General features: G+C 42.7%; 1 protein-coding gene across 1 annotated transcript; it reads right to left on the bottom strand.

Moving 5' to 3' along the window:
• Nucleotides 1-93: 93 nt before the first annotated feature.
• On the bottom strand, nucleotides 94-26,585 carry CNN3 (calponin 3). The gene is made up of 7 exons (XM_007111413.4): nucleotides 26,287-26,585; nucleotides 5,995-6,116; nucleotides 5,721-5,787; nucleotides 4,757-4,894; nucleotides 4,293-4,409; nucleotides 2,304-2,450; nucleotides 94-961 (listed from the first exon to the last, which is right to left on the bottom strand). Exons 1-7 carry the CDS (start codon nucleotides 26,341-26,343, stop codon nucleotides 620-622), a joined length of 990 nt encoding a protein of 329 aa, XP_007111475.1. The 5' UTR covers nucleotides 26,344-26,585; the 3' UTR covers nucleotides 94-619.
• Nucleotides 26,586-26,958: the final 373 nt, after the last annotated feature.

Here is a 26,958-nt window from a genome sequence, read left to right as displayed (position 1 = left end):
CTGCAGGCCAGCTTTGTACACGCTCCTTTCGAAACACCACTCGGAAAAGATCTTGTCGGCTTAGGTAAGAATGAGTACACATATAATCACAAATGCACACTGATCAGGACTTTATTTAAAAATTAGCAAACAATACTGTAGAAACAACATTGATATATAAATTTCTAAAATGCTGCATCTTATATTTAGTTGGCAAAGACCACATTTAGCTATAAGCATAAGTTTAGTCTTCCATGTAGAAACCAGATACTAAACTGTAAAAAAAGAAAACAAAGCTTCCTATTGTTTGAAAATACCAATTTAAGTAGAGGATTGTAAAAATGCATAGATCTTTAATAAAAGAATTGACTGTACAAGAGTACTCCCCTTTCACAGTATTCCTTTTTACTTCATATGCGAGTTATTGGTTATGCTGTAGGGATTTAACTGTTACAGCACTAAAAGGCAACTATTTAGGGAAGAGGCAGAAAAAGGAAAAAGGAATGTATGTAAGGCAGTATTTCCTTTAGGTACAATAAGCATAATAGTGTTTTAGGAAGACAAGATAAAAATTACTCAAGGCTAGCTTGGTTCTCACTGAATAAAAACAACGGGCTAAATACTGAGCTCCTCTGTGAATCTAATAATCAATGCCTTGGTCTCCATATTGGTAATCTGTGGGGTAGTCATCTTGGTACTCGCCATGATATTCATCTGGGTATTCTGCCTGATAATCACTATCACTGATTTCCGACCCATTTGTTCCGGTTCCTTGGCTTCCATTGTGAATGACAGGTTCTGTGGGAGCAGCACAGTATTTGGGATCATATACTTGCCGCCCAAGCCCATACACACTCATTCCTTTCTGGGAAGCGACTTTGTTGGTACCCATCTGTAGAGAAATTGTCGAGTTGTCCACGGGTTGTAATGTTAGCTTCTGATCATAGATGTCTCTTCGGGTACCCGGTGCTAACATCCCCGCCTGGTATTAAAACATAGTATAAAAGTTAAAACAGCAGCTAAAATCTATTCTTGTTTCTTGTATTTTATAAATTATGAAATTCCCATCAAATGTGAACACTAATTACTTTCATTCGGCTCAGGGGTAAAGCTAGCTTACCAAAATATCCTGATGCTGACTCTCTTACAAAGCAATATTCACTGGCTTTCGAGCTAAGGTCAGCCCTTACTTCAAATCCTTGCTCTGCTATAAAATTGCTATGTGGCCTCAAACAAGTTAACTTACTTTTTAGTTTTAGGTTTCTCATATGCAAAATGGAGAAAATACTACCTACTTTGGAATAAGAAGATTGGACATAACGAATATAAAAACAAAGCATAATGCTGGCATACCTGAAAGCTACATCTGAATGCCTATTATGACCATACACGCTATCCAGGTTACCAATTTCAAAAGTCTGTAATACATTTAACAAAAATTATGCCGAGCAGTCCTTAAGGACTTGAGTCTTTCAGAAGGCTCTGAGACACCAAAGAGCCAGCTATTTCAGAACAACTACTCCCCTCCTTTTCAGAGTACTGTAACTCACCTCATTTCTCCACTTATGCCAAGCACATGCTTTCAGATTTAATCGGTAAAAAAGCAAACCTGAGTGGCAGCTCTGAGACAGTGCCTCATGTGGCAGGACATATTCCATAAAGGGCAACAACACCACACCTCATGAGGTCATGATGAAAAGCTTTTTCAAACTTTATTCCCACTCTTGTTGGATGTAAGACATGTCCCGCTCTGATATGGTTATGTGCACACCGCCTTGCGAGGTGCTGGTGATCTATTTATTCTTCACAGGAAATACTTCCATCTTGTGTGGTGGTAGAATACTAGCATTCTCACCATGCTGTATTTCCATCTCCTTAGATTCACACATTTACCATGATGCTAGCTAGAGTTCTTTGTAAAACACCAGATAATTTTTTACCCACCAAGTTAGTTGAGGGCTTCTTTAAGAATAAAAGAAGCATTAGAATGAGCAATTCACTTGTATTTGGAACAAGAACACTGTAATAAACATATCTTTTTCTTCTGGTTAGGTAGAAAGGCCAGCTGTTCTAACTGCCGATAAAAGCCATGGGTCACACCATACTTGTGTGGCTACAGACAAGGCCCTTTGATTCTTTTGCTTTCTCAGCAAATCTTACTTTCCTGAAGGAATATATATATATATATATATATATATATATATATATATATATATATCGTACAAAAATAACCGCTTTGGACTCAGTTAATAAGAATAAGGTAAGTCTGAATTTAAATAGCCCTTTTGTACTCTTTGAAACAAGTACAAAAAGGTATTGCTTACCTGGCTGGCTCCTTTGTTGGTGCCCATCTGCAGACTAATCGTGGTCTGATCAAAAGGTTTGTCGGTTTGCATTTTGGGATCATAAAGATGCCTCCTAGTCCCATAGGCTGTCATACCTGCTTGGCTGGCGCATTTGTTGGTTCCCATCTTTTAAGTTAACAATAAAATCACTAATTATCAGAAGTCAACAATATAGATGACACAAACAAAACTTTCTGTTCTACTGAAAAGATTTCTTAGAAGGGACGCAATTGACAAGTCCCTTCCAATGCTGAGGCTGCAGTCAACTAGATACAAAATCTATGCTTTTACAAATAAATTTCAAGGTGCTCACTTTAAAAAGGAAAATTTCAAAAACTTCACTGGATATAAAGCCTCACAACATAATTCATCAGATACAAACATGCACATAGAAGGAGAAGGACAGACACACAAAAAGTTATTACAGTGGCAGAAACATGAATAATTTCCTCTCCAACTCTTTCCCCTACCCTCTTTAGCACAAATAACCAAATTTATGGGTACCTGCTTCAGCCATTTAAAGGGACAGAGCTATCTTTGGCTAAACAACATGCTTTTCTACTCCAAACATGTTTTGCATAAAATGTGACAGTAAATGCCAGGTGTCTTCTCTGGCAGCTTAGCAAGGGCCTAAGCCTCATTAAAATCACCAACATTTTCATGGGAAAAGAACCACATTTTATTCCTCTAATTCTTATGTCACTAGACAGAGTCAGAGAGGGGCAGAATGAAGAATCTGAACTTAGCAATATTCAGAGAAATAATAATTAACTTTTATTCCCCACTGAGAATAACACGGCTTCAGGACCAACCAGTACACCTTGTTCTACTGGTTGGGGACACATTTCTACTGCTGGTCTTTTTTCCTTAAAAAACAAGGTTTATTAAAGGAAAACTTTATTACTACAAGTCAAACCTGTCACTGGAGAAGATAAAAAGAGCACATATAAGCAAAAAGGAAAGGAGGGGGAAAAAAATCATTGAAATCCTACCATTTAGACATTCATTGTAAAGAGTTGTATGTAACCATCTAGCTTTTTTAGCTTATGTTTCTGTGTACATATCCAGATACACATACATACAAAAATATGCATGTTCATTTAAAAAATAAAATTGGGATCACACCGACTATATAGTATTGGGTTGGCCAAGAAGTTCATTTGGGTTTTTCGTAACATCTTCTGAAAAACCCCAAACAAACTTTTTAGCCAACCCAATATTTTTATGACCTGATTTGTTTTCCTTAATCTCTGAACTCTTGTTTATCATTTTCTTCCTTACTAGTTCCTTCTATGGAGCTCCCACAATTCAAACAACTGATTACTGTCTGGAAATTCAGGTTTCCAGTTTCTTGCCACTGACATGATTTTGTACTGTATAAAAATAAATCCATATGTCAATTATACCCTGATAAAGCTGAAATAAATAAATAAATCCAACTCATGTAGACTCAAGTCAACAGTGAGGCATTGTATCCAGCAGGTATCAGACAGTAAAGCCCTTAGCATATTAGGCATTTAGCAGTGGTGTTTTTGTGACACTCTGCAGGCGAACAACATGAAGGGGATAAAATACCTAAACAAAGTATTCCGCAGGACTGATAAATCATGCTTTACTAGGGTAAAAAAAATGACTTTGGTATTGAGGTTTTCTAAAATTGCTACATTTGGTCAATAACATTTAGGAATTTATAAAGTATATTTTCTTAAAAAAATAGGACAATGTAATTAGGAAAAAAAATCATTTCCTGGAGAAACAATTACTAAGTCAGATGGCACGCCTGAGGTTTCTTCTAAAACCATCATCGTCTCATGGGCTTTAAATGGACATAAATTGTATAAACCACAGATCCATCCCAAAATATACACTATAGTGTATCTATCTGTTCCTTACTTATGAGAGATACTTTGCATGGTAAGAATTAATGACATTGAATAAGTAACTGATATGCAATACCACATTACTTACCTGCAAACCAATTACACTTTGGCCAGCTTTTAATTTTCCTTCATCAAAACGTCTTGTTTGTTTTTCTGCATACTTAACTCCAATGTCAATGGTTGTATGGAATCCTTTTGTTTTAGCCTAGACAGAAATATGCACACTAACTAGTGATTCTGCCAACAGTTTTACAGAAGGAACAACAAAGAAATGATACTGTCCATAGATGAAGGTTTCATTTAAGACCCAAGCTAGGGGTAAAAACACATCTAAAGCCATTCAAAAACACCCCAGACCTCTGAAATGTGAGTATTCTGATTAAGCTATCCAGTACTAGGCAGCTGATGTCAGCAGCTTTTCCACAAAGCTAATAATTATGGAAGAGACAGGCTCCTCCCTGACTAGTCTGAACTCCTATGAGAGCAAAGATGCAATTAATCACCAACATAGTGGGGGAATTTTTTAACCAGTCATTAAAGACATATACGTACCAGACCTGCTAAGGCCACCAGCGTAGTCTGAACCTGGGTCATGTTTCCATTCTCAAAAAGATCATTTGCTTCAAATATGTCATGTGGCTTCATACCATAAGCCTGAATAGCTTTGATAAAGTTGCCAATATTCTCCAACTATAAAGAAAAAAAAGCATACAACTTTTGGAGCTAAATACTGACATTCATATTATCTAAGAATTCTAAGGCTTTATGACTAGGTACAAGATGCCAGGCAGAAAGCTACTTGGCAAGGATTCTCAACCAGATACATGGTAAGTGTAGCTCTCTCTGGAAAAGGAAGAGTATTTTCATAGTTGGTCACATAATGGTCTTTTTAATATTTTTAAGCAGTCAAGTTTTTTCAGTTCTTTAAAGTCAAGATCTTCCTTACATGTTTTAAAGAATTCTGTGTCTGACCTATCCAGGGCTGGAATTTTCTTTGTCAAAACGTACAAAATTATATTAATGCACAATTTATTATGTTTAAATTTTAATTTAGAAAATGTGTGGTTACTAAATGTCTATCCTCATAATTCAAAGCATAGGCTCAAGGCAAAATATCCAATTTTACTTTATCATACACATTCATGAACTAAGACTATGCTTAATACAGTGCTCTACAGTCAACCCTTAGTTGTTATGTTAAATTCCTTGCTTTTTCCTTCATTTATCCTGTGTTCTAGGACCTAGACCATAGGTTGTATCTCTCTGTGTAAGCTGTGTCAAATCCTCTCTGAGAGTATACAGGCTAAATACGTAATTAGAAAACTTCTAAGCTAAACATCTAATAGTCACAGAACTAATTGTAAGTAATTATGGAAACATTAAAAATAACATTGTAAAAAACAATATAGTCATGTGCACAAATTTCTGCTAAAATGTCTATTTTTAAATTGTTATCAAGTTCTCATTGCATAAAGAGTAACCGACTGGAATCAGGGGTTGCTGGTTTGGCTGTTACCTGAGGCCAGTTTAATGAGGACTCATTGACCTTCTTCACTGAGCCTGGCTGTAGCTTGTTTATGAGTCTGAAAAGAAAAGCATAAGTGATACCATATTTATTGGCACAACAAACAAGGACTGGAATGTAAAGTTGGTTCTTCTGACATCAGTAAAGGAAAGCATTAAAAACATGTGCAGAATATCAAGGTTTGACACCCTGGACCGGCAAGGTGGGCAAGACAGAGGCCCGTGGAAAGGACTAGAAGAGTGGCCACATTAGGACTGAAACTTACTCGCAGAGGATTATGCCATCTTTTAGGCCCAGCTGAAAGTTGGTGCCAATGCTCATGCCGGTCACCTCTTCTATCCAATTGCGAAGATCTTCTTCTGCCTGATGATCATACTTGGAAGCAATCTGAAATACAAGTTAACTAACTTTAGAAGTTTCACTAAAGCACCCAAAACTGCTGGCTTCTTCTGCTTTAATTATCCATTAAGACCACAGCTGTGACCTGCAGTAAATTACACTCATTGGAGTTCACTGGCGAACCTAACCATTACAGCTTCAGTAACTAATAAAAGTTTTTGGTTAAGGAGCTGTCATACAAATTTTGAACAACACGTGGAGGGAAGCCGGGACTGAGGGGGAGAAAATATGGATCAAGATAAAACAGATTCCCATTCATGACAGGACAGGAAGTGACAGGGGCTAATAGTGTATTACAATATGGCACCAGCCACAGGAAATGTTAAAGATTAAGTCATCAGTTACCACATTCCAAAAAAGAGCGAGAGGGAGTGAGACTGGCAGGATTCTGATACATCCAACTATTTTACACAGTATTGCAATACCTACCAGTCTAATAGTTTTGTTGCCTGGAAAGCTCTGGTATTTCTATGCCTTCTATTCAGCCAAATACTGCACACCCCCCCACACACCCCCACACGCTTTCCTTGTAATAATTACTGTACTTACACTAGAATACTGAAATTCTGCTTATGTATAGTCTGTATCATATTAGACTCCTCACAGGAAGGAAAAGCATTTGATTCACTTTTAGACCCTTAGTACCTACCCAGCATTGCATCTAACACCCAAACATTTAATAAAATTAAAAGTTGTTAACTCTTTACTTACAGAATTCTACGATAAAGGCAACATTACCAACACAGATGCTTTACTATCATACATGCTAAAAATACCTGCTAAACACAGGTTTTGAAAGATCCCTTCATAATAAGACCATAAACCTCAATTTAAAAAATAATAATACAATTTAAGTACTGTTAAAGATCACGTGCTCAAGTTCTTATGCTATTCCTTGTCCCAGGGTCAGTCCTTATCAATCGGTTATTAAGAAGAAGAACACACCTGGGAAGAAGGAACAATTATGTGTCATTTTTCTTCTCATTAGCACAGGTGAAAATGCCAACAACACACAGACAATGCCCAGGGGGACGGTAATCACAGTGAGCTTAGGAGTCAGCTGCAGCGTTGCTGGAAATGGAAATAATCAGCAGAAATGTTTGCTTCTGTAACACATGATTAGGTTTAATTACGGGAAGAAATGAGATGGCATGAGGACATTTTCGTCATGGAGAGGCCCTCCAAGTTCCAGTCTACCCCAGTCACAGAGGAAACCTTCCCACCAAGTGTGGAGGAGGGGCCTCTGCTTCACCAGAGGGCAAATGACTTCACTAAGTGCTGTGTCACTTAAGGAGACAGCAAGTCCTCACCGTGTGCACTGCTTTCCAAGTTAGAGAAATGGCTCTACACCTTTGAAGAATAATGGATAATTTATTTAAGCTGTAGATTTACTCAACCAGCATCACACATGGAAATTCAATGCGTTTATATTTTCATGTTAAGATAACTAACACTGTGCAATGTTTCCTGGATCAAGTTTTGGCGTGGAGGTTCGTTTATGAGAGAGATCAGGCAAATTGTTAATGTGTTAATTTCCTGCTCCCGGGACCCCCAACCCCTAAAAATCGCACATCTATTCTGACTTCCTGCCAGTCTGAGTTACACCGGCATCTGGATGTGTGGACAGGGAAGGAGGAGGTAGTGATGCGCGAAGCTTCTGCCACAGGGACACGCAGCCTCTGGTGCGCAGGAGGGAGCCATCGTTCCTATTACACCCCAGACAACAGTCCTGGATAATGTACCTCCTCAACACATCAAACACATCCACTTACATACGGCACCTTTAGAAAACAGATAAATAATAGATTAGAAAAATTTTAAGACAGCTATATTGTCACACTGGAGTCTTGTTCTAGGTGGCTAGAAAAAGAAATTCTCTCTATATGAATTTGGGGGTAGGGGGAAACAGAAAGGCACAGGCAAGGAAGAAAAGTAGGAAGTAGTACTCCTTAAGCATCAGCTATGAAAAGCAATATCTAAGAGTGAGTTGAATTTTTTTCAAAAGCAAAGCACTCTCAACTAGGAGGTGCATTTCAATAAATCTAAAGAAACACAATATGCTAGGGTAGGAGGGGCTCTGCCTTGGCTAGAGCCTGGCTCCCCCATCTTGCTATGGGACACCGGTTCATTCGTCTCACTTCCGAACCAGTTCCTGTCTGTACGACAGGAAGACTGGCTGAATAAGGGCACTAGGTCTCCTCCCATTCTAAGCTGTGTGTTAAATAACTTGGTCAATTGGCAAAAATTGTAAAGAAATTCTTTCTCTTCGTTTTTTCAAATGTAGAGTTGGAAGTTATGTTGGAGGAGTTTTGTCTTTCTTGCTGGGGGTTGGTTAGTGGTGGTGGTAATTCTCAACCAAATGAGACCCATTTTTATTCAACCAAAAAAACATAAAAGCGTATTTATGTTTCCTTTGTTCAAAATGTTTCTGACAGGTTGGGTGCCGTGTCCCAAACCACGGAGTGATTACAGATCTAACATGAAATATCCAAGTAGGAACGCTAGGGAGAATTTTCATCTCCTCTGTTCATTGTTCCAATCAAGGGAATGATGAAAGAAAAATCAAGGACTGGACTCAGATGAACCCAGGTTCAAACCCTGACTCTGACTAGTTACACGTGGGGCTCTGGGTGGCTCACTGACTCGGTCTCTGAGACTTAATATAATAGCACATGCACAGAAAAAATTCTTAAGCACGTACATGCAAAGCCAAGAGCCCAGGTGATAAACTAAAAATGAAAACTAGGTATGCTTCCACATCATATAACTATTGGTTTTGACTTAGAGTTTTCCTTTAAGTGAAGGAGCAGCAAGGATTTTTCTACCCAAACACTGCTAATAAGTGAGCTTTCTGAAGTCACGTCAGCTAAATAGAATTCAAGATTTAGGAATGTGTCCTTTTTTTTTTTAAGTTCAAAATTAAAAAAGAAAAACATTCTTCAAAATCATCTAGGGAAAAAATCTATTTCAAGTTGTCTCTTAGCTTCTGGCCTGCAGCTCTGCTCCATAGGATACAGAAATCATAAGTTTCCTTTAAAAGTATACTAGAATACAACCCAAGCTAATATAATTATATTCTTTAACTACACAGGTTATTTTTAAATTGTTTGTTATACACATCTTTTAAAATCAAGGGACTGAGAGCAATTAAAAATAAATGTGAGCTTTGGCCAATAAACTTTATTTACTATTTTCATCTAAAAAGCCTTAATTACTGAACATCAGGCAGGAAGTAAATGCCGGTATTTCCTCCTCAGAACAAGAAAGTTAGCTTCAAAAATTACTTAATCTTATCTCATTAATACCTCATGGAAATTTCACTCCAGTCTGTTTAAAAATCACTCCTCCAAGTTGTTTAAAAACATTCACTTCTTTACTATTCTTTAAGATTTATTTTATTTGACCTTTCTAAGTGGATTTCAGAATTTCTGCCTGGTGCATTCAAGTCCACAGCAGCCCCTTGTTCCTCACATGGCCCTGCCTCCTCGCCTAAACACCCACGAATTCTCTGCGGCGGGGCCTCCCAACTCTTCCCACATCAAGACACACTTGCAAATGACTTTTGTATGGTCGCTGAGAACACCTGCTAGAGGCTTCTCGCTAGAGCTCACTAAACGCCCCCCACCCCCCAAATACAATCAAAAAGCAAAGAAATGAAGACTGAGAAAAAAGCCTCTAGGGCATCTGATGGCATTGACCATCTCCTGCCATCCAGTGCTTCTGAGCCCAGGGCCCATGCCCAGAGTGGCTGCAGCCTCTGCTCGCCCCTGCATTCTCCTCAGAGCAGCTAAGCGCACCAGTCTGGAGTCACCCTCCAGTACAAAGGCCTTTCTTCTGGATTTCTAAAATAGCACTTGTTGGGCTTCCCTGGTGGCGCAGTGGTTGAGAATCCGCCTGCAGATGCAGGGGACACAGGTTCGTGCCCCGGTCCGGGAAGATTCCACATGCCGCGGAGCGGCTGGGCCCGTGAGCCATGGCCGCTGAGCCTGTGCGTCGGGAGCCTGTGCTCCGCAACGGGAGAGGCCACAACAGAGGGAGGCCCGCGTACCACAAAAAATAAAAAAATAAAATAAAATAGCACTTGTTTATTTTTATTTATTCTTTTAGGCCACTTGTTGAGGACCTCTTTTTTTAAAAATAAATTTATTTATTTTATTTATTTTTGGCTGTGTTGGGTCTTTGTTGCTGTGCACAGGCTTTCTCTAGTTGCGGTGAGCAGGAGCTACTCTTCGTTGCGGCACGCGGGCTTCAGTAGTTGCGGCTCGCGGGCTCTAGAGCGCAGGCTCAGTAGTTGTGGCGCACGGGCTTAGTTGCTCTGCGGCATGTGGGGTCTTCCCGGACCAGGGCTCGAACCCGTGTCCTCTGCATTGGCAGGTGGACTCTCAACCACTGTGCCACCGGGGAAGTCCCATAGCACTTGTTTTAAAAAAAAATTAAACAGGTATAAGTATGTAGAGCACGCGTTCTCAGTGGGGGTGATACTGCCCCCCAAGGGAGTGAAAACCACCTTAGATATTACAATAATTTGTGACCCTCCCCAACAAACTCTGTTCCTTTGTTTTAAATTTGGTGGAGGTCGGGAGGCAATTAGGAAAAACGTCTAAAAAGACTCTTTGGGAAAGAGATGTGGAAAACAAAGTTGAGAAACACTAGACAGAGTAAAAAAGTACAGGTCTCTCTTCACCCCTCCTTCAAATCCTACTCCCTTTCCCACCTCCCCAGAAGTAAGCTCCTGTCCTGTCTGCCAAGTCCTCTTCCAGACCACATGCACATGTCTTATAATGAATCCTGTACAAAACAGCACTAGAAAAAGATCCCCTTCAACAACACAAGCCCTGAGGGCCTAAACTTCCTAGCAGTAAAGGGAGACACTAGATCAGATAAAAGCCCGCTCCTTCTGGCTGTTAAGAATTGCCCAGCCCTTCCTGGCACTGAGGTCTGAGAAGTTTCCCTCGCAGAATCCCTAAGAGGGGATACTGAGTAATGAGGGGAACCGAGCTTCAAAAACATCTCCACAAACTGACCCAAACAGTGCTGTTCCACACTGTTCTATGGAGCATTTGGCCAAAGACGCAATTTAGTAGAAAGATGGGGCTGTACCTGGCATGAGGCCGAGTGATGATCATATATGCACGAGAACTGTCTGACAGCCGGCTTACACCCAGGATATTGTAGAATCTGCTAAAGAATTAAGACATGTCTTTCCTCTATATTCCTTCCCACAATACATTTTTTATCCCAGCAGTCGTTAAAACCTGAAGCAGACAGACAGGTTACTGTCTCTGGTGGTTACAAGGGTGTCCCCCAAATGTCAGTCGTGCCTGAACTCTCACTAGACGCCATTTTGAGCCACCAGAATAATCCAGCATTACGCCAAACTCTCTTAAGTAAAATCGTATTCACTGTCAGCTTCCCTCTCTTTCAAGTGATCCTTGTGTGTCTTGGATTCTTCCTTCAACTTCTTTCTGCATTACTCCTTCCTTTTGTCCTTCATTCAAATGGCCACTTTGTAACAGGCATGGTTCAAAGGCAAAGTCTCTGTCCTAAAAGCTGACATTCTAGTGGAAAGAGACAAATATTAAATAAGGTGTGTTAAGACATTCGTCAAAAAAAGAATAAAGTAGGGTATTTAAAATAAGGGGAGACTAGAAAGACTGGGACCTCCACAGACTCAAACAAGAAACGAACAGTAAATTTCCATCTGAAATATCAAGATGCTGCTTCCCTTCCTTTGCTTTATCACTTTTCCTTGTTGCTGTCTCATGCAAGAGAATGAACAGGCTTTAACAGGGTTGACCTACCTTAAACCCTTCCCCCAACAGATCCTCCAAACATGTAAAATACCTTTGCAAATTTTTAAGTATTCTCATTGGGGATACAACAGACCAAAGATCACATGCTTTGAAGTCAAACTTCAGAAACTGTGTTCCCAGTTCCAGAGTGACATAAGTAAGTAACTTAACCCTGGTGACCTCATTTCTTGCAAGTTGTCTCCTTCCTTCCAGGGCCATTGTGAGGAGGAAGCCCATCTCAGTGCCTGACACACCTCAGAATTAACACTCGCCATTTATATCAGCTTGAGTACGGAACTGGTATGAACCAAACCCCACTGCAACCTGTTCCCTTTACTGTCTACAATTCAAAAAGAGCATTCCACCACAGACAGGCTCACCTCAGATACTGCCCACCCCCACTGTCCAGTCCCATCACCACACATCTCCACTCTCCTTCCTGCCTGTGTTTGCATCCCAAATTCTCATTTCTTTCCAGATTACTGCTGCTGAAAGAGATGAAGTAACTATTTTTTTTTAAGTGAGTTTGTCAAAAAAGAAGCAGACTCACAGACATAGAGAACTAGAAGTTATGGGGGGGGGGGAATTTAGGGGTTGGGGGTGGGAGGTACAAACTACTGGGTGTAAGATAGGCTCAAGGATGTATCGTACAACATGGGGAATACAGCCAATATTTTGTAAAAACTGTAAATGGAAAGGAACATTTAAAAATTGTATAAAATTTTTTTTACTTTTTAAGTAAAAATAAAAAGTATAAAATTAAAGAAAAAAAAAGAAGTAGCTAGTACAAATGTTCAGTCTACTATCATCAGCTTTAAACACTGGATTAAAATCAGATCCTGTGGGAATGGTAAATACCAATTGTAAGACAGCAGTTTCTACAGGGAAGAAAGAATGGGATCAGAGAGCAATTGTATTTTTAATATATATTTTTTCTTTAAACTGGAAAAAAAAATTTTTAATTTAAAAAATTAAAAGTGGGTTTGTATTTTATGGGGAGTAGGGGGTAGGAGTTCTAGAGGAAATCACTTTACATTGATGTCATGGTAGATTGCGTGCCTTCTTCAAGTTCACTATAGAATCTGAGACTCATTCTATGGCATGAACTTACTAAATATTTGAGAGGAAATGACTATATATTCCAAAACTAGGGAAAATCACATCTGCCTGGGGTAAACCAGAGTGACGTCTAAAGGCATTTTAAATCTTGGCCCTTCTCTGAGAGGTATGGCCAGATCTTCAGATCAAGGTATCAGCATATGGCACCAGCACAAATTTTTCCCTCCAAGCACGTATAGTCAAATAAATACAAAGATACTATGACTCAACGTATGAATACCGTGAAAGTGACAAGAAATGAAAGATTTTAAAATAACTTAAGAGGAGTTGGTCCAGTGCCTAAAGCACATACTATAACTAACAAATGGTAGGAAAAATGCAGAAACAATAGAAGGTCAACTTTGTCTTCTCTATCTAGAAAATGACCATCAGACTACAAAGCTTAGAACATACATAGTTAAAGGCGGATTTTGAAAGTTGAAACTTAAACAATGAGGAAGTAATCATAGAGGCTGGATTCCCAGAAAAATCTAGACTCAGAAATAATGATTAATAAAGATGTGCACACTGAATAGCTCACCATGTGAGAAATCTTGGCAAACAGTAGTAACAGGAACCTAGAGATGGGCCCACCCCTCCCCACTCCCACCCAAAGTCAAGGGTGTCTCCACTACAGGCTGAAGAACCTGGCTGTCATACGCGAGTGGACTACAGAGAGAGGGGGTGCACTCAGAGGGGCAGGGCAGTCATCACCAGGAGCCAGGGTAGGTATGTGAGGCATATCCAAGAACACCTGCCTGTCTTCTTGAGGTCAAAACAGGCTTCATTCATCTTTCTACCCCTAGAGCCCATGCCTGACCCATAGCGGGTACTCAGTAAATGATTTTTTATTTACCGATAGTATTACCAGACTAGTGAAATGTCACAGATCTAAAGATCTCTCCTGTTACGGAAAGCCATCTGCATTTGAATGCTTGGTTTTTATGGGCGTCACATCTCCTAGATCTCATCTTAGATGGATCACTAGGGACATATCTGTTTTACTTTCTGATAAAAGTCCCTTATGTCTACGGCACTCCTGAAGTCCAGTTTCGTAACCCTAGAAGTAGGGCCTGGTCAGAAGGAACAACCATGCCCACTGTGCTGATCTACGTCAAGGAAGGAGGAGCTCCTAGGGATGTGTACCCAGAGGCTTAGATTTAGATCTGTGCTCTTCTGTTCTGGTAGCTAACAATTTGAAACTATTGGGCATACTTAATAAACTTATAAAAAATAAATTGGGAATAGTTAAAAAGAAACAAAATTCAGATTCAGAAAGATCCTAGCTTAATAAACAAATTCTTCAAGATATATGTAAAATCCTGTCCAAAGTTCTAGAACTAACTAGTAATGCTTACTCAGTGAGCCTAGAAAAGCTAATGCTATCTTGGTCTGCACAGGTCTACAATTATTTATAAAATACTATTGCTCATCTTATTTGTTTGCTGGAAACAGCCTCATGAGGTAATCAAGGAAAGAATTATTTAAATGAAACAGGTGTGAGAGGAGTATGTGAACTATAAAATCTTAGGCAATTAGTCACCTCTAGACTCAGAAAATCAACTTGCCAAAGCAAGGATTGGAATCCTCCTTCGAACCACCTCACCAGGTGATGGCATTGATCAAAACAGAATGAGTTAGTGCTTTGTAGTCAAACAAAGGAGCTAGTTAATAATCCCACTGTACCCCAGTAGTCAATTCTGTGGGCCACACTCTAAAAGGGGACATTTACAAACTGGCATCAGTTTTGAGAAGGAGCAAACTGGGTGCAGAAAAGATTAGGAGAATCATACACAGCCTATCGTGAGAGACTGGTCAGCCAGGAATGGCTACCTATGGCCTAGAAGGGACTTTGGGGGCAGGAGAAATAGCCATCTAACTATTTAGATGGAAGTTATACAGAAATTCTGAATGCCACACATAGGGCAGACCACGGATAAAAATGCAGAAATCCTAGGGAGCCGACCAGAGAGGCACGCAGGAATGGAGAGAGCACGTGTGCCAATGCAGCAACGGTGGGAAGGAGACCCATGAGAAAGCTTGCTGGAGGACATCCTCTCACTCGGGAAGGAGGCCGGCTGGGTCTTGAATTTTACGTCACTGTAGAGATCTTGCTGAAAGGGGATCTTAACGAAAGCCCCCAGAGATAAAGGAAAACAGAGATGCTCTTCAAGTTTTTGTTTGCTTTGCCTCACCTCTAGAATACATAAGGGTCTACACCTCACGCATCACAGTATTTGCAGGTATCCAGATTTTTTGCTGCTATCCAGGTTTTCAACACTTGTCTCCTCAGCAGAACTCTAGATGCCTCCTAAATAATCTGAGTTGGGCAATGTGAATAGCACTGAAAAAAAATCTTCCTTTCTTTTTCCATAATTACAAGGAATATCATGGCAGTAGCTTTTTTGTAGCTTGGGAATGTCTATTCATTCCTCATCGATTACTTGGCAAGTCTGCTTCATAGGATGAGTCTCGGAGTCCATTATGACCTGAGGAAGAAGGCATGAAATCCACCCCCACTGTCCCAAGTGTCAACCATAAACTCATCTCTCTGGAACTGGGAAACCCTTTCCGCTCCCAGACCACTGACCACATTCATCCCAGTGCTCCCAGCTGTCCACCCCAGAACAGAGTCAAAACACACACTGCCCCCTGACTCTGAACTACTGATGAGACGAGGGTGGAAAGGAGGCCAAGGAGGAACAGATCCCAGCATCTCAGTCGGCTTTCAGTACATCTGGAGCTCCTCTTGGGGATCCTCTTCTGCTTACCACAGCTGAGTCTGCCCATAGGAGAGATGGCTTTATCCAACCAGCGAAGAACAGAGTTGAAACACCTCCTTTTAAATGTAGGATAGATGCTGGCTAGAGAGATTTCATGGAAGTCTTACAGAGGTATTAACTGTGCTAGATATCACTGTTGTTTTCTCCCCAATGAAAACTAGAGGGTGTGAAATTTCAGTGAGGTCACATGGCACTCTCCACATCTCAACAGTAAAAACTAACTCCACATTTCACCTGATTGTAATGTCATCTGAGAGCACAGAAATGCGGGGAGAAAGTGAGTTCCTCTGGAAGCACTGCACCCTCCATCAGAGTGCTGCACCGCAACACCAAGGTCCCCTGGACATTGTGTCATGAAGGCTTGCTAGGAGACACCCAAGCACAAAGGACAAAATAAGCCCAGCTTCGCATCCTTTCCAGGTCAAGGGCCGAGGGACTGAGGAGACAGCAGAACCCAGGCTGCAAAGGGGCCCCAGCAGGACTCAGCAGAGAGAAGCAACTGAATCAACAGTGTATTCCACGAGCAGGCCTTGGCCTGGATCCTCTCCTCCTACTCCTGGCTGCATACGCCATCATACATCAGTGGTTCCATGAGAAGAGGAACACAGCACTTGCAACAGAAAAGGGGATGTCTTATCCACCCCAGTTCTGTTTTCCTGGTCCTTTTCCTTTTCCTTTCCCAACTTTTCATGGCGAAGAAGCTTCTTTGCTGCTTTGCTCCCACCCACCATGTGTATTGAGCCCTTCCTTTATTTGGTTCATCAGTGGGCACAGACTACCCCCTATCATGTCTGAAACAAGAGCATCTTTGAACCTGCTGCCAGCCTCAAACACTGTCCTGTTTCTCTTTTATTTCAAGACAAACCTCTCCATTTCCTCACTTAGTACTCCTTCCTAACCCCCACCGGAAATTTGCTCTACTGAAAACGATCTCTTAAAAGGTCACCAGTGATCTCCCTGTGGCCAAGTCCAGTGGCCTGTTTCCTCTTCCTGGCCTCTCTGCAGCACTCCTGGGGCACCCTCCCATCTCTCTTCCCTCTGGCTTCTTGTTAAAGGACCTGGAGCTTCCCTCTCTGGTCTGCCTTCTCCTCCTCCCCTGAAAGATGCTGATTCCCCGAGTTCTGGCCTCAAATTAAAATGGTTAGGGGCGTGGGCTCTGGAAATTTAATGCTCCGTTTACAATTCCATCTCCACCATGCCTCAGTTTCCTCACCAGTAAATCAGAGATCATTAATAGCGCTTCCATGAGAAGGTGCTGAGAAGAATCAATGACTTAATTTACATAAATCTTAAGAACTCAATAAATGTCCACCCCTAACCTTCTATCTACACTTTGCTGGTCACTTCTGTCCAGATACTAGAGATTTCCTCTTTCAAATCCAATATACCATAAAAACCACTTACTTGATACTACTATTAGATAGCTATTTTGATAAGAGATCATTGTGATGCTGTCTGAGCTTTCTATTTAAAAAATTATCTCATCATAATTTATAAGAGATGTCCTCGCCCCATTCTTTGGCCTCATCTCATTGCCAACTCCCACTTGAGTCTGGTGGGGGTGACAGATGGCATAGGGGTCACAAATGTCACTGACTCAAGACTTGAAAATAAAGAACTAAAGCAAGTGACTTGAATTTTGACAAGGCTGCTTTGATAGTTTTATTTGTTCTTAACATCAAGAGGAGATCTTCCTTCTCTTCTGAACCTTTGGTGGGAATTATACAATTATTATGCTGTTTAGACAGCAAGTTGGTGATACCTATAAACACATTTAAATGTTAGGTCAAAACTTACACTTTTCCACACAAGTACGTTTTAAGACAATATCCACCAGCAGGGAAGTAATGAATAGATACATAGTGGAAATCCACACAATAAACTATAATTCACTTTCTAAAATGTTCAAATGATATTTAAAGTTGTACAAGCAGTTGGGTAGGGGTAAGGGCTGCAGGATACTTTCACTTCTTTACTTTTATATTTTGGTACGGTTTGCATTCTTCCTGACAGATATTTCATTCACAAAATACGGATCAAAAAAGAGAAGAGGTTCTCATAGGCAAGGAAGGTGGCATCCCAAGGTAGATGCATCATCTTCATGCAGAGATGACCTGTCCATGGTCATGGGCTCAGCAGGGATTCGGACCCAGGTCTGGCTCCAAAGTCTAAGGCTTTTCCACCACTGGACGTTCTCCCACTCCCACCCCTCTAACCAAACTGAGATAGGAACTCTAAGCTATACACAGAGAATATAGCACGGGCAACTACGCTGCTTGCAGACAGAGGATCAAGAACCAGGAACAGAGTGGTGGCTTAGACACTGTGGCTTAACATAAAGTCCTTCCAACTCATGGAGAAATGAGAGTGCAACCAAAAGTAACCACCACCACCATCACTGTAGCAGACTGATACACCGTGAACTTGCTGCGGCTTTGATTCAAACCAGCCCCGGAATCTGTAGTCTCAAAGGGCGTTGCCAGCGTGGTTCAAAAGTTCACAGTAAGAGATTTGGCAGAGATGCCTCAGACTTTAATTCTTCCCCTGGCCCCTATAAAAAGTAGCTTCCTACCGCATGCATGTTTTAGAAAATGTTGTAAGACCGACTGCAGAAGAGGATGTCAAAAGCAGAGTTGTCACTGAAAGGAGAAAAAGAAAATGGAAAAACGAAGCCCAGAGAGGAAGAAATTTAGGAACGAAAGCCTGGCTGGCAAAGCCCACGCCTGTGTGTGTGTGTGTGTGTGTGTGTGTGTGTGTGTGGCCGAGGTGAGGTTGGGGGACGGGGGTTTATTCAACATCCAGGCCTCTGAAGAAAGGGAAAAGAAGAGACAAATGCATGTCCATTCAGGGGGAGAGATCTGGCTGTGTATGGACTCTGAAGAGCAGCCTTAAGGTTCCTGCTAAGGGCTAAGGACTCCAACAAGCTCAAAATACGCTATTTAATATAAGTATAATTTCTATACTCAATTAGAAGTATGATTGCTGTTGCTATTTTTGCATCCAAAGTAGAATCACATGTTTGAATTATGAGAGACTCACTACACATGGTATTGATTATTTTCTCTATTTCCTCCCACGTGAAACGAAAGGAAGGAGGGAAAACTGCAATTGATAAAGCACTCTCTCTATCCATTTGTAGAGCCTCTGCAGCGCTAAGCAGGCAGAGAGGCTTGAGATAATGAAGAAAGATTAGTGTGCAAACATTTGAGAAGGGGAGAGAAGAAACAACAATGATATCATAGCCAGCATGCCTAGCCACCACTCAGCAGCTACGATCCCCTAGAAAATGTGTGGGGGAAGAGAGGAAAAGGGCCATAAATGCTTAGCTTATGACTTGCCCAGAAGAGTCCTTCCCAGCCCAGAGGGCTTTCTCTTTTCTCTGCACTCACATCCCTAATTCCTGGCCTTCCCACTGCAGATGTGCCCGCCCAACAGGCCCAACAGTGCCCGTGGCTCACACCCTGAAGCTTCCTGGTCCTGGGAGGAAGGAAGATGTTGAAGAGGTCCCCTCCCTACCACCCGGGGGAAAGCTAGGAATTAGGCTTCTCTACTCATGGACTTGCTTCACACAGATCTAGGTAGATCCTTCCAAAGACCATCTAAAACTGAAGGCCTCCAGTGACAACACTACAAGGTAAATATGTTTATTATTCCACTGTGGAGGAATACGAGCCCCGTCCGAACCAAGAAATGAAAGATGTGTCTTGTCTAACAGAAATCGACTTCTTAGGAAGAAAAACCCAAGTAATGGCACGCCCAGAAAACAAGGCCTCTATCTCTACACAGAAGTCCATGGCCCTGTGGGCAATGTGGACAGAGTGAGAACAGGGAGAGAGACACCGGGATTTCACTGCAGGAATACATCACAGGCTGCCAGGGGAGGAGGCTTGGATCAGGACTCTGGGGGCAGATCACAGACACAGAAGTGAAATCGAGAGGTACTGCTTGGCTCTTTAGTCCCCTATTTGCCAGAAGCCTCATTCAGATACAAACAGATTCGTGCCTGAATGTCCAAGTCCTGGCGGTAATCTCAAAATCTAGAAGATTAATCAGGAGAACACGGGACTGAACCTACCCAACAGAGCAAAATGGAACAATTGCTAACATTTACATAATTTGTACTTTTGGCTCTAGGCATTATTTGAAACACGTTACGTGGATTGTCTATCTTGCTTATTTCTCCCCAAAACCCTATAGAGGTAGGAACTAGCACATCCTCATTTTACAGATGAGACACAGACAGGTTATTGGCCCAAAGTCACAGGGTAAGAGGCAGAACCAAGATTACAACCCAGCCAGTCTCCAAGGCCACCAGGTTCTACTTTCTCACTGAGAGGAACCTAGAGGGGACCTACCCAACATCGTCAAGTTCACAAAGATTCCCATGGTCATGTTTTTATAAAATGTGCAAAATTCTTTTGTACTTTTTGTAATGATAAACCCTAAACTATATAAGCTTCAGGCCCCACAAACAGTGTGGATCAACACCAGGCTCAAAAAACCCTTAACAAAAACTTGAGCACAAGTACATATGAATAATAGCTAAGAGCCCACCATGGCTACGAGTTCAGAGTTAAGGAAAGCCAATGCACGTGGTATATGCTATAGAAGGCTAATGCCTAGAAGAAAATGAAACTTGCGGAAAATTCTAAGAACAAGTTCCTTTCCACCACCTAGTCATATTGAGACGAGAAATAAACATTTCCTCTCTCTCTTAGATATAATGGTCATAATTGGCTGAAAAACCAGAACCATCCAATTGTGCTGCTGCTTCTTCTTCTTTTTTAAAATTTCTTAAAATGTAACAGATAATATTAACTGTGGTTCCCGATATACTGTTAAGTGAAAAGAAGACACTCACTAACCTCACGATTCCACCTGGAAGGGGAAAAGGCATAGGGTAATAGAGGATATGCCTCTGTTTGATAATGGTAGCAGCAAGGTCTTCATTCTCAAGCTTATTTTTGGAATCTTAAAGAACTGAGGCAAAGGAAAGAGTGTAAAAAGCTGTAGATCACAGGATAGCGAGCTTGATAATGATCCCCATTACTATTCCAGGGTAAATAAGTCTGAGTATTTTTAAAGAAGTAGCATGGTACCTCTTCTCAATTCAGCAAACTGTCTATTTCTTTACCTGTTTTGGTCAAGACAGAAAAACAAACCAAAAAAGCAGGCAAACCACAATGGCACATCCCTACCAGGAGGAGCACGGTACCCTGGCTGCGGGCTTAATGGCCACTTCGCAGGAGGTCTTTTGGGAGATGCATCTGACAGAGCCTTGCAGAAGGGGCCTCTACTGTTCCTCTCTAATCTGGGAGTCTAAGAAAGAACTTCAGCAACAAAGAAGGAATTATCTTACTGGTAAGTTTTCAGTGTAATATTAACTAATAAAAGAAACTGCTCAAGAAAAGCAAACTATAAAAATCACCATGTCCTTCAAAAACAGCACGCTTGCACCACAGAATTCCTTTACACAGACTTATCAAACATGGTTACTTTCCAGTTTCTAGAGATGGTAAAATCTATTCCTGATGGGTAAATTCATTAAATCAGCAAATATTTATTGGGCATCTACTATGTGCCAAGTTATATTATAAAATATAGATCTTGATATAGCTCATCAGTGAATAAGACCGAGATCTTATTGCTGGTGGAAAGAAACAATAAACAAAAAGTTCTGAATTAAAAACCTATTTCTGGGGATTTCCCTGGCAGTCCAGTGGTTAAGACTTCCTTCACCTTCCAATGCAGGAGGTGAGGGTTCGATCCCTGGTCGGGGAACTAAGATACCAAATGCCTCGCAGCCAAAAAACCAAAACATAAAACAGAAGCAGGGACTTCCCTGGTGGCGCAGTGATTAAGAATCTGCCTGCCAATGCAGGGGACACAGGTTCAAGCCCTGGTCCGAGAAGATCCCACATGCCATAGAGCAACTAAGCCCATGCGCCACAACTACTGAGCCTGTGCTCTACAGCCCACGAGCCACAACTATAGAGCCTGCACGCCTAGAGCTGGTGCTCAACAACAAGAGAAGCCACTGCAATGAGAAGCCTGCTTACCACCATGAAGAGTAGCCCCTCCCCTGCTTGCCACAACTAGAGAAGACCCAAGGCAGCCAAAAATAAATAAATTAATTTTTTAAAAAGCAATGTTGTAACAAATTCAATAAAGACTTTAAAAATGGTCCACATGAAAAAAAAAATCTTAAAAAACCTATTTCTGAACTGTAAAGTTAAAAAAAGAAAAGCTAAAGCTAAACCCATCAATACATTTTTACCATGATTCTGTTCCTCTAGCAGAAAACAAGGCAGACCATCTTCGGAAACAGTTTACAACAGGAGTCCACAGACACCCTGGGGTTACTCTGATCTGCAGAGCAAACCGGTTGTCCAAGTGGCACTGGGCTGGTAGGCTGGCATGGCCTCATGGGACATTTGGTCCTATTTAATTATTACTATATGATTGTTTAACTTATTCTTCAATGACTTACAATTTTAGTAATAAGCCTTCCAAAATGGTTTTTATCTATTGAGGGATACCATTTTGAAACCAAGATTCTGTGAGAAGCTACTTTGCTCAAATCAGACATTCCCTGGGAGCAGAAACTATTAGAATGTGCACTCCAATTCCATTCTTCTTAGTATCTCAGTTAGACTCCTCCCAAGAAACATGCCCAGGTAAGATCATTTCAGCTTCACCCACTCCCGCCCCACAACTAATTTCCTCCAAGTTCCCTGAGACCTGTAAGAAAGCTCCCAGCAGCATGTGCTCTAAGACTGCTGAGGGTATGCTTCACTGCATCCTCAGCTCTACAAGAGAGTACCCGACTCCAACATCTTGTTCAGAGCCAAGTGTCAGGAAATGCTGTGCTTCCTTTTGGGACCTGTCATGTTTCCACGGCTTATAAGGCATAGAGGTATTTACCTTTGGTCCCCAAGATGCAGTCAAGGGCCTGGCGTAACCTGTATGATACATGTAAGACCTTACTACTTTACGAGTGTTTCCATCCCTCACTGAACTAACTACACCAGCTTCTATATATTCCCTGACCTTCTACTCCATTATAGTCTTTGTAGATTGCAAGTTATGATCCTTTTCTTGTCATTAGAGACATATTGATTATATCGCAGGCTGAAGGATTCTACTTTTTTTAGGCTGTTTTCAAACATCTTCTTGCCTATTAAAAAAAAGTAAGTTTGTATGTTCTACCAGGTATTATTATCTTATCAAACAAGTATCTTAAATTTACTGACTTTTCCCTGAAATTTTACTAATTAAAACTATCTAAGATCAAATACTTCCTCAATTCAAATATAAAAAGACCAAAGGCTTTTTTAATAGAAATGGAATACTTAAAGAGGCAGTGACATAAAAGTCTAAGAAATATAATACCAATACTAGTTTTCAGAGGTGGTAACTATCACTTCCCCCATTTTACTGATTAGGAAACTAGGACAGAAATACCAAATAATTTGCCCAACATCATTCAAGGCAGTAAGTGGCAGAAGGGGGATTAGAACCCACATCTGCATCACTCCAAGGTCCTTTCCACACTATCTCCCCCCACTTTGTTAATGAGGTTTTAAGAAAAAAAAATTAATATTTAAGCAACATATCAGTTATGCAATACATAAAGAAAAAGGAGAAAGAAATCAAAAGGTGTCCAAACCAAGCAATGACAAAGATCATGTTCCACAAACCCACTCAATCAGGTGGTTCTGAGCCCTCAACTGAAATACAGTATCTCATACAAAGGACTAGCAAACATGGATATTTGATTTCCAAGCCCAGAAGAGATTAAAACAGCATTAAATGAATAATCATGATGCCAGGAACTGACAAGTGAACAGCAAAAATAGCGCGGAGGAGGGTGGACAATAGTGACATGTAGCAGAACATCCCTAAGTACCTCACTAAACTAAGATATCACTCTTAGAGTTAAAATTCTTAGAATATTCCAACATTTTTCTGTGATCTTGAGCAAATCCCATCTTTCTGAGCTTCAGCATCCTGATCTGTAAATGATGTTGGATAATCCCAGGAATCTTCAGAGGGCTGCTCTACTGCTGAGATCAAAAGACTTCCTATGGGGCTTCCCTGGTGGCGCAGTGGTTGAGAATCCGCCTGCCAAAGCAGAGGTCACGGGTTCGAGCCCTGGTCGGGGAAGATCCCACGTGCCGCGGAGCAACTAAGCTGGTGCGCCACAGCTACTGAGCCTGCGCTCTAGAGCCCGCAAGCCACAACTACTGAAGCCCGCGAGTCTAGAGCTGTGCCCACAAGAGAAGCCACCACAATGAGAAGCCCACGCACCGCAACTAAGAGTAGCCCCCGCTCGCCACAACTAGAGAAAGCACGCGCAGGAACGAGACCCAATGCAGACCTAAATAAATAAATAAATATATATATATATATATAAGACTTCCTATGAAAGAATACTGTATGAAAGGACCATATAAATGAAAGGGGTTATTAAGGATGGTTTGATGCTTAAAGGGATAAACCCACAGTTATATAAACCTAAAGTTAAAACTAACTTTCCAAAGGTTCTGAAAGCTGAGGTTTTACTATTTTTAAAAACGTATAATAATTACAATGATCTAGCCTCAGTCCACGCCATTTCCTTCAGCCCGCTCAATGATAAGTAGGCAAAGGGCAAAAGTTGCTTCATTAGTAGCCAAAAGAAATTAACATGGATATTAACGTCCAAGAAAAGTCAGTCTCTAGAAGGACTGCCAAAGTTATCAGTACCTCATTTACAATGCAAAAGGTAGAGACTCAACTGTTGCCAGCCAAGAATCACAAGGGCGAATTAAAATTAATGTGCACAAGCCAGGCCAGGGTATCACATCCAGCAGTTTGGACATGCCGAGTCCTCTGAAAGGATTCCTAAAGCTCCGCATGCAAACCTTGGAAAGAACTGAACAATATTCTGCAAGTTTTCAATTGGTGGGGTTTGTAATCAATCACACACAAACCACTCACTTTTCTGTTCTTTACAAAAATGTTCAGAAAATCGTTTTCTAAAATGGGCAACACACTTGACAAGGTAAAAGATCTAAATTTCCATTCTGGATACATAGACTAAAATCAACTCCTTGCTTCAGAGATTGTTTAGAACTTATTAACAACTGAATTATAATATGATCTGGAGACTATATAACGGGGTGAGAAGAGCCACAATTCTCCCTTGGGGTGTGACAATGGTGCGCTTCATGGCCTCTACATAATTCACTCCACAGCGCGTACACCCCCAACGCTGGGATGTTACAGCTCTGACAATGCCAGTGAATTCTACAAGCGGTAGGACGGTGCGGTGGCAATCCTGACATGCTTCGGCTCCCGGGAGGTTAATGGGAATTAAACCACAGCAGCCCTCCTTTGTGGCGCTTTGGCCAGAACAGCAGAAAGGAGACAATGAGCGTTCTGTGAGCAGTTCCGCGCCGATTGGCTGCTCTCTCCCCCCAGAAACCCCTGATGTCATGGGCTTGGAATGCAGGGAGGGAGGAAGGAAGGAGAGGATTTGGGGAGGGGGACGCCTCTCATCTCTTTCCCAGACCGAAAGTACTAAAGATAAACCCAACGCATTCTTATGCTGGGCAAAGTGGCAGAACCGAGCGTTACCAAAGCCCAATCACTCCAAACTACAGCCCGCCTCAGCAAATAAACCCTAAACAAAAGAAACCCACGAAGATTTCCTTGATATCGTTGAAGTCTAACGTACTACAAACTTCAGTGTTTTATAAAAATAAATCTCAAGTCTACAGCAGATATTCCCAAAGCGGCGCACTCAGGCTTTGTCTCCGCTTCCCGCAGAAGCAGCAGCAATTGGCACCGGTATTCGACAACCGTGAAGGGTTCTGGACGGCTCCCGTTCTTCCGGTGGTCCCTGAGGTCCGTGCGTGGGATGCTCAGCGGTCTCCCACCCGGGAAGAGGCGAGGAACAATGGGGGACCCAGTTTGGCCACGTAACCGCCTAACTTTACTCGCGCACTTGAATTCGGCCTGGGGTTTGGAGTGAGAAAAGGTTCAGGGTCCACCAGGAGCCCGGGCCGGAGAGGGTGGCGAAGGCTGCTCGCTGGGTCCCCAGCCGCGCGTACTGACCCCACCTAAGGGCGAATGACCACGCAGGAGCGCCCCCTTCCCGGAAGGGTGCGTCCTGCAGCCGCAGACCCGCTCCTGGAGCCGAAGGCAGGCGCTGCGGGATTCCAGGAGCCCGGGAACCCACCGCCCGCAGCCAGTCCGGGCCCGCGGCGCTGGAACAAAGCCAGAAGAGAGCCCGGGAGCCGGCGCTTGGAGCCGGGGACAGGTCGGGGACGCGCGGCAACTCTCGCGCAGCCCCGACATCTCCTCTCCGCGAAGCCCGACAGAGACAAGGCGCACTGGGCAAAGCGCGGCCCACGCCACCCCAGTCCCAGGGTCCCCTGGGCGGCGCCCTGCATCCCACCTCTGGCCTCGGGGTCCCGCCCCACCCTTGCCCAGGCGTACCTTGTTCTTGACTTCGGCCGAGAGCCCATAGGAAGGGCCCTTGTTGAAGTGGGTCATGATGATTCGGTAGGCGGGAAGAGGCTGAGCTCTGGTCCGGGGGTTTCTCGCACTCGGCTTCCCCGCTCCTGGCCCCGAGGAGTGGCCGCACCACAAGATGCTCGGAGCTCGCTCCCCTGGGCAGCGTAGGAATCGCCCGGACTCGGCGGCGGGGCGCGGGCGGTGCCTCGGCTACTCAGTCGGAAGAGGTCCCACAGAGCCTCCCGGTCGGCTCCGGAGTCCCGCACGAACTGCCCCCCACCGCCTCCTCCGGACCTTCAGGGATTGGCCGACTAGCCCGACCAATGGAGGGCCTCCTCCTCCCGCCTCTCCTGCGAGGGGGCGGCGCGGCCAATTGAAGGGCGGCGGGCGCGGCGCTCCCTCCCCGCGCGGGTCCCTGGACCCCGTCTCCGCCCTCCCGCCGTACATGCCCGCGGCGAGGCTGCCCCTCCTCCGGACCCGGCAGACAGAGCAGCGCAGGCGGAGGCCAGCCCCGCGATAGGAGCCGGCCCTGCCCCCACGCCCGGGGGCTTCCCAGCGGCCCGGAGTTCGCGTCAACTTCCAGGCATTCGCTCGGGGGCCGGCGGAGGGGAGGGAAGCCCACCACGGCTGGCCCGCCGCCGACCCGCCACCTCC

The sequence above is a fragment of the Physeter macrocephalus genome, chromosome 4 (genome assembly GCF_002837175.3).
Source record: "Physeter macrocephalus isolate SW-GA chromosome 4, ASM283717v5, whole genome shotgun sequence".
Classification (NCBI taxonomy): Eukaryota; Metazoa; Chordata; class Mammalia; order Artiodactyla; family Physeteridae; genus Physeter; species Physeter macrocephalus.
This window is presented reverse-complemented; position numbering and strand designations above follow the sequence as displayed.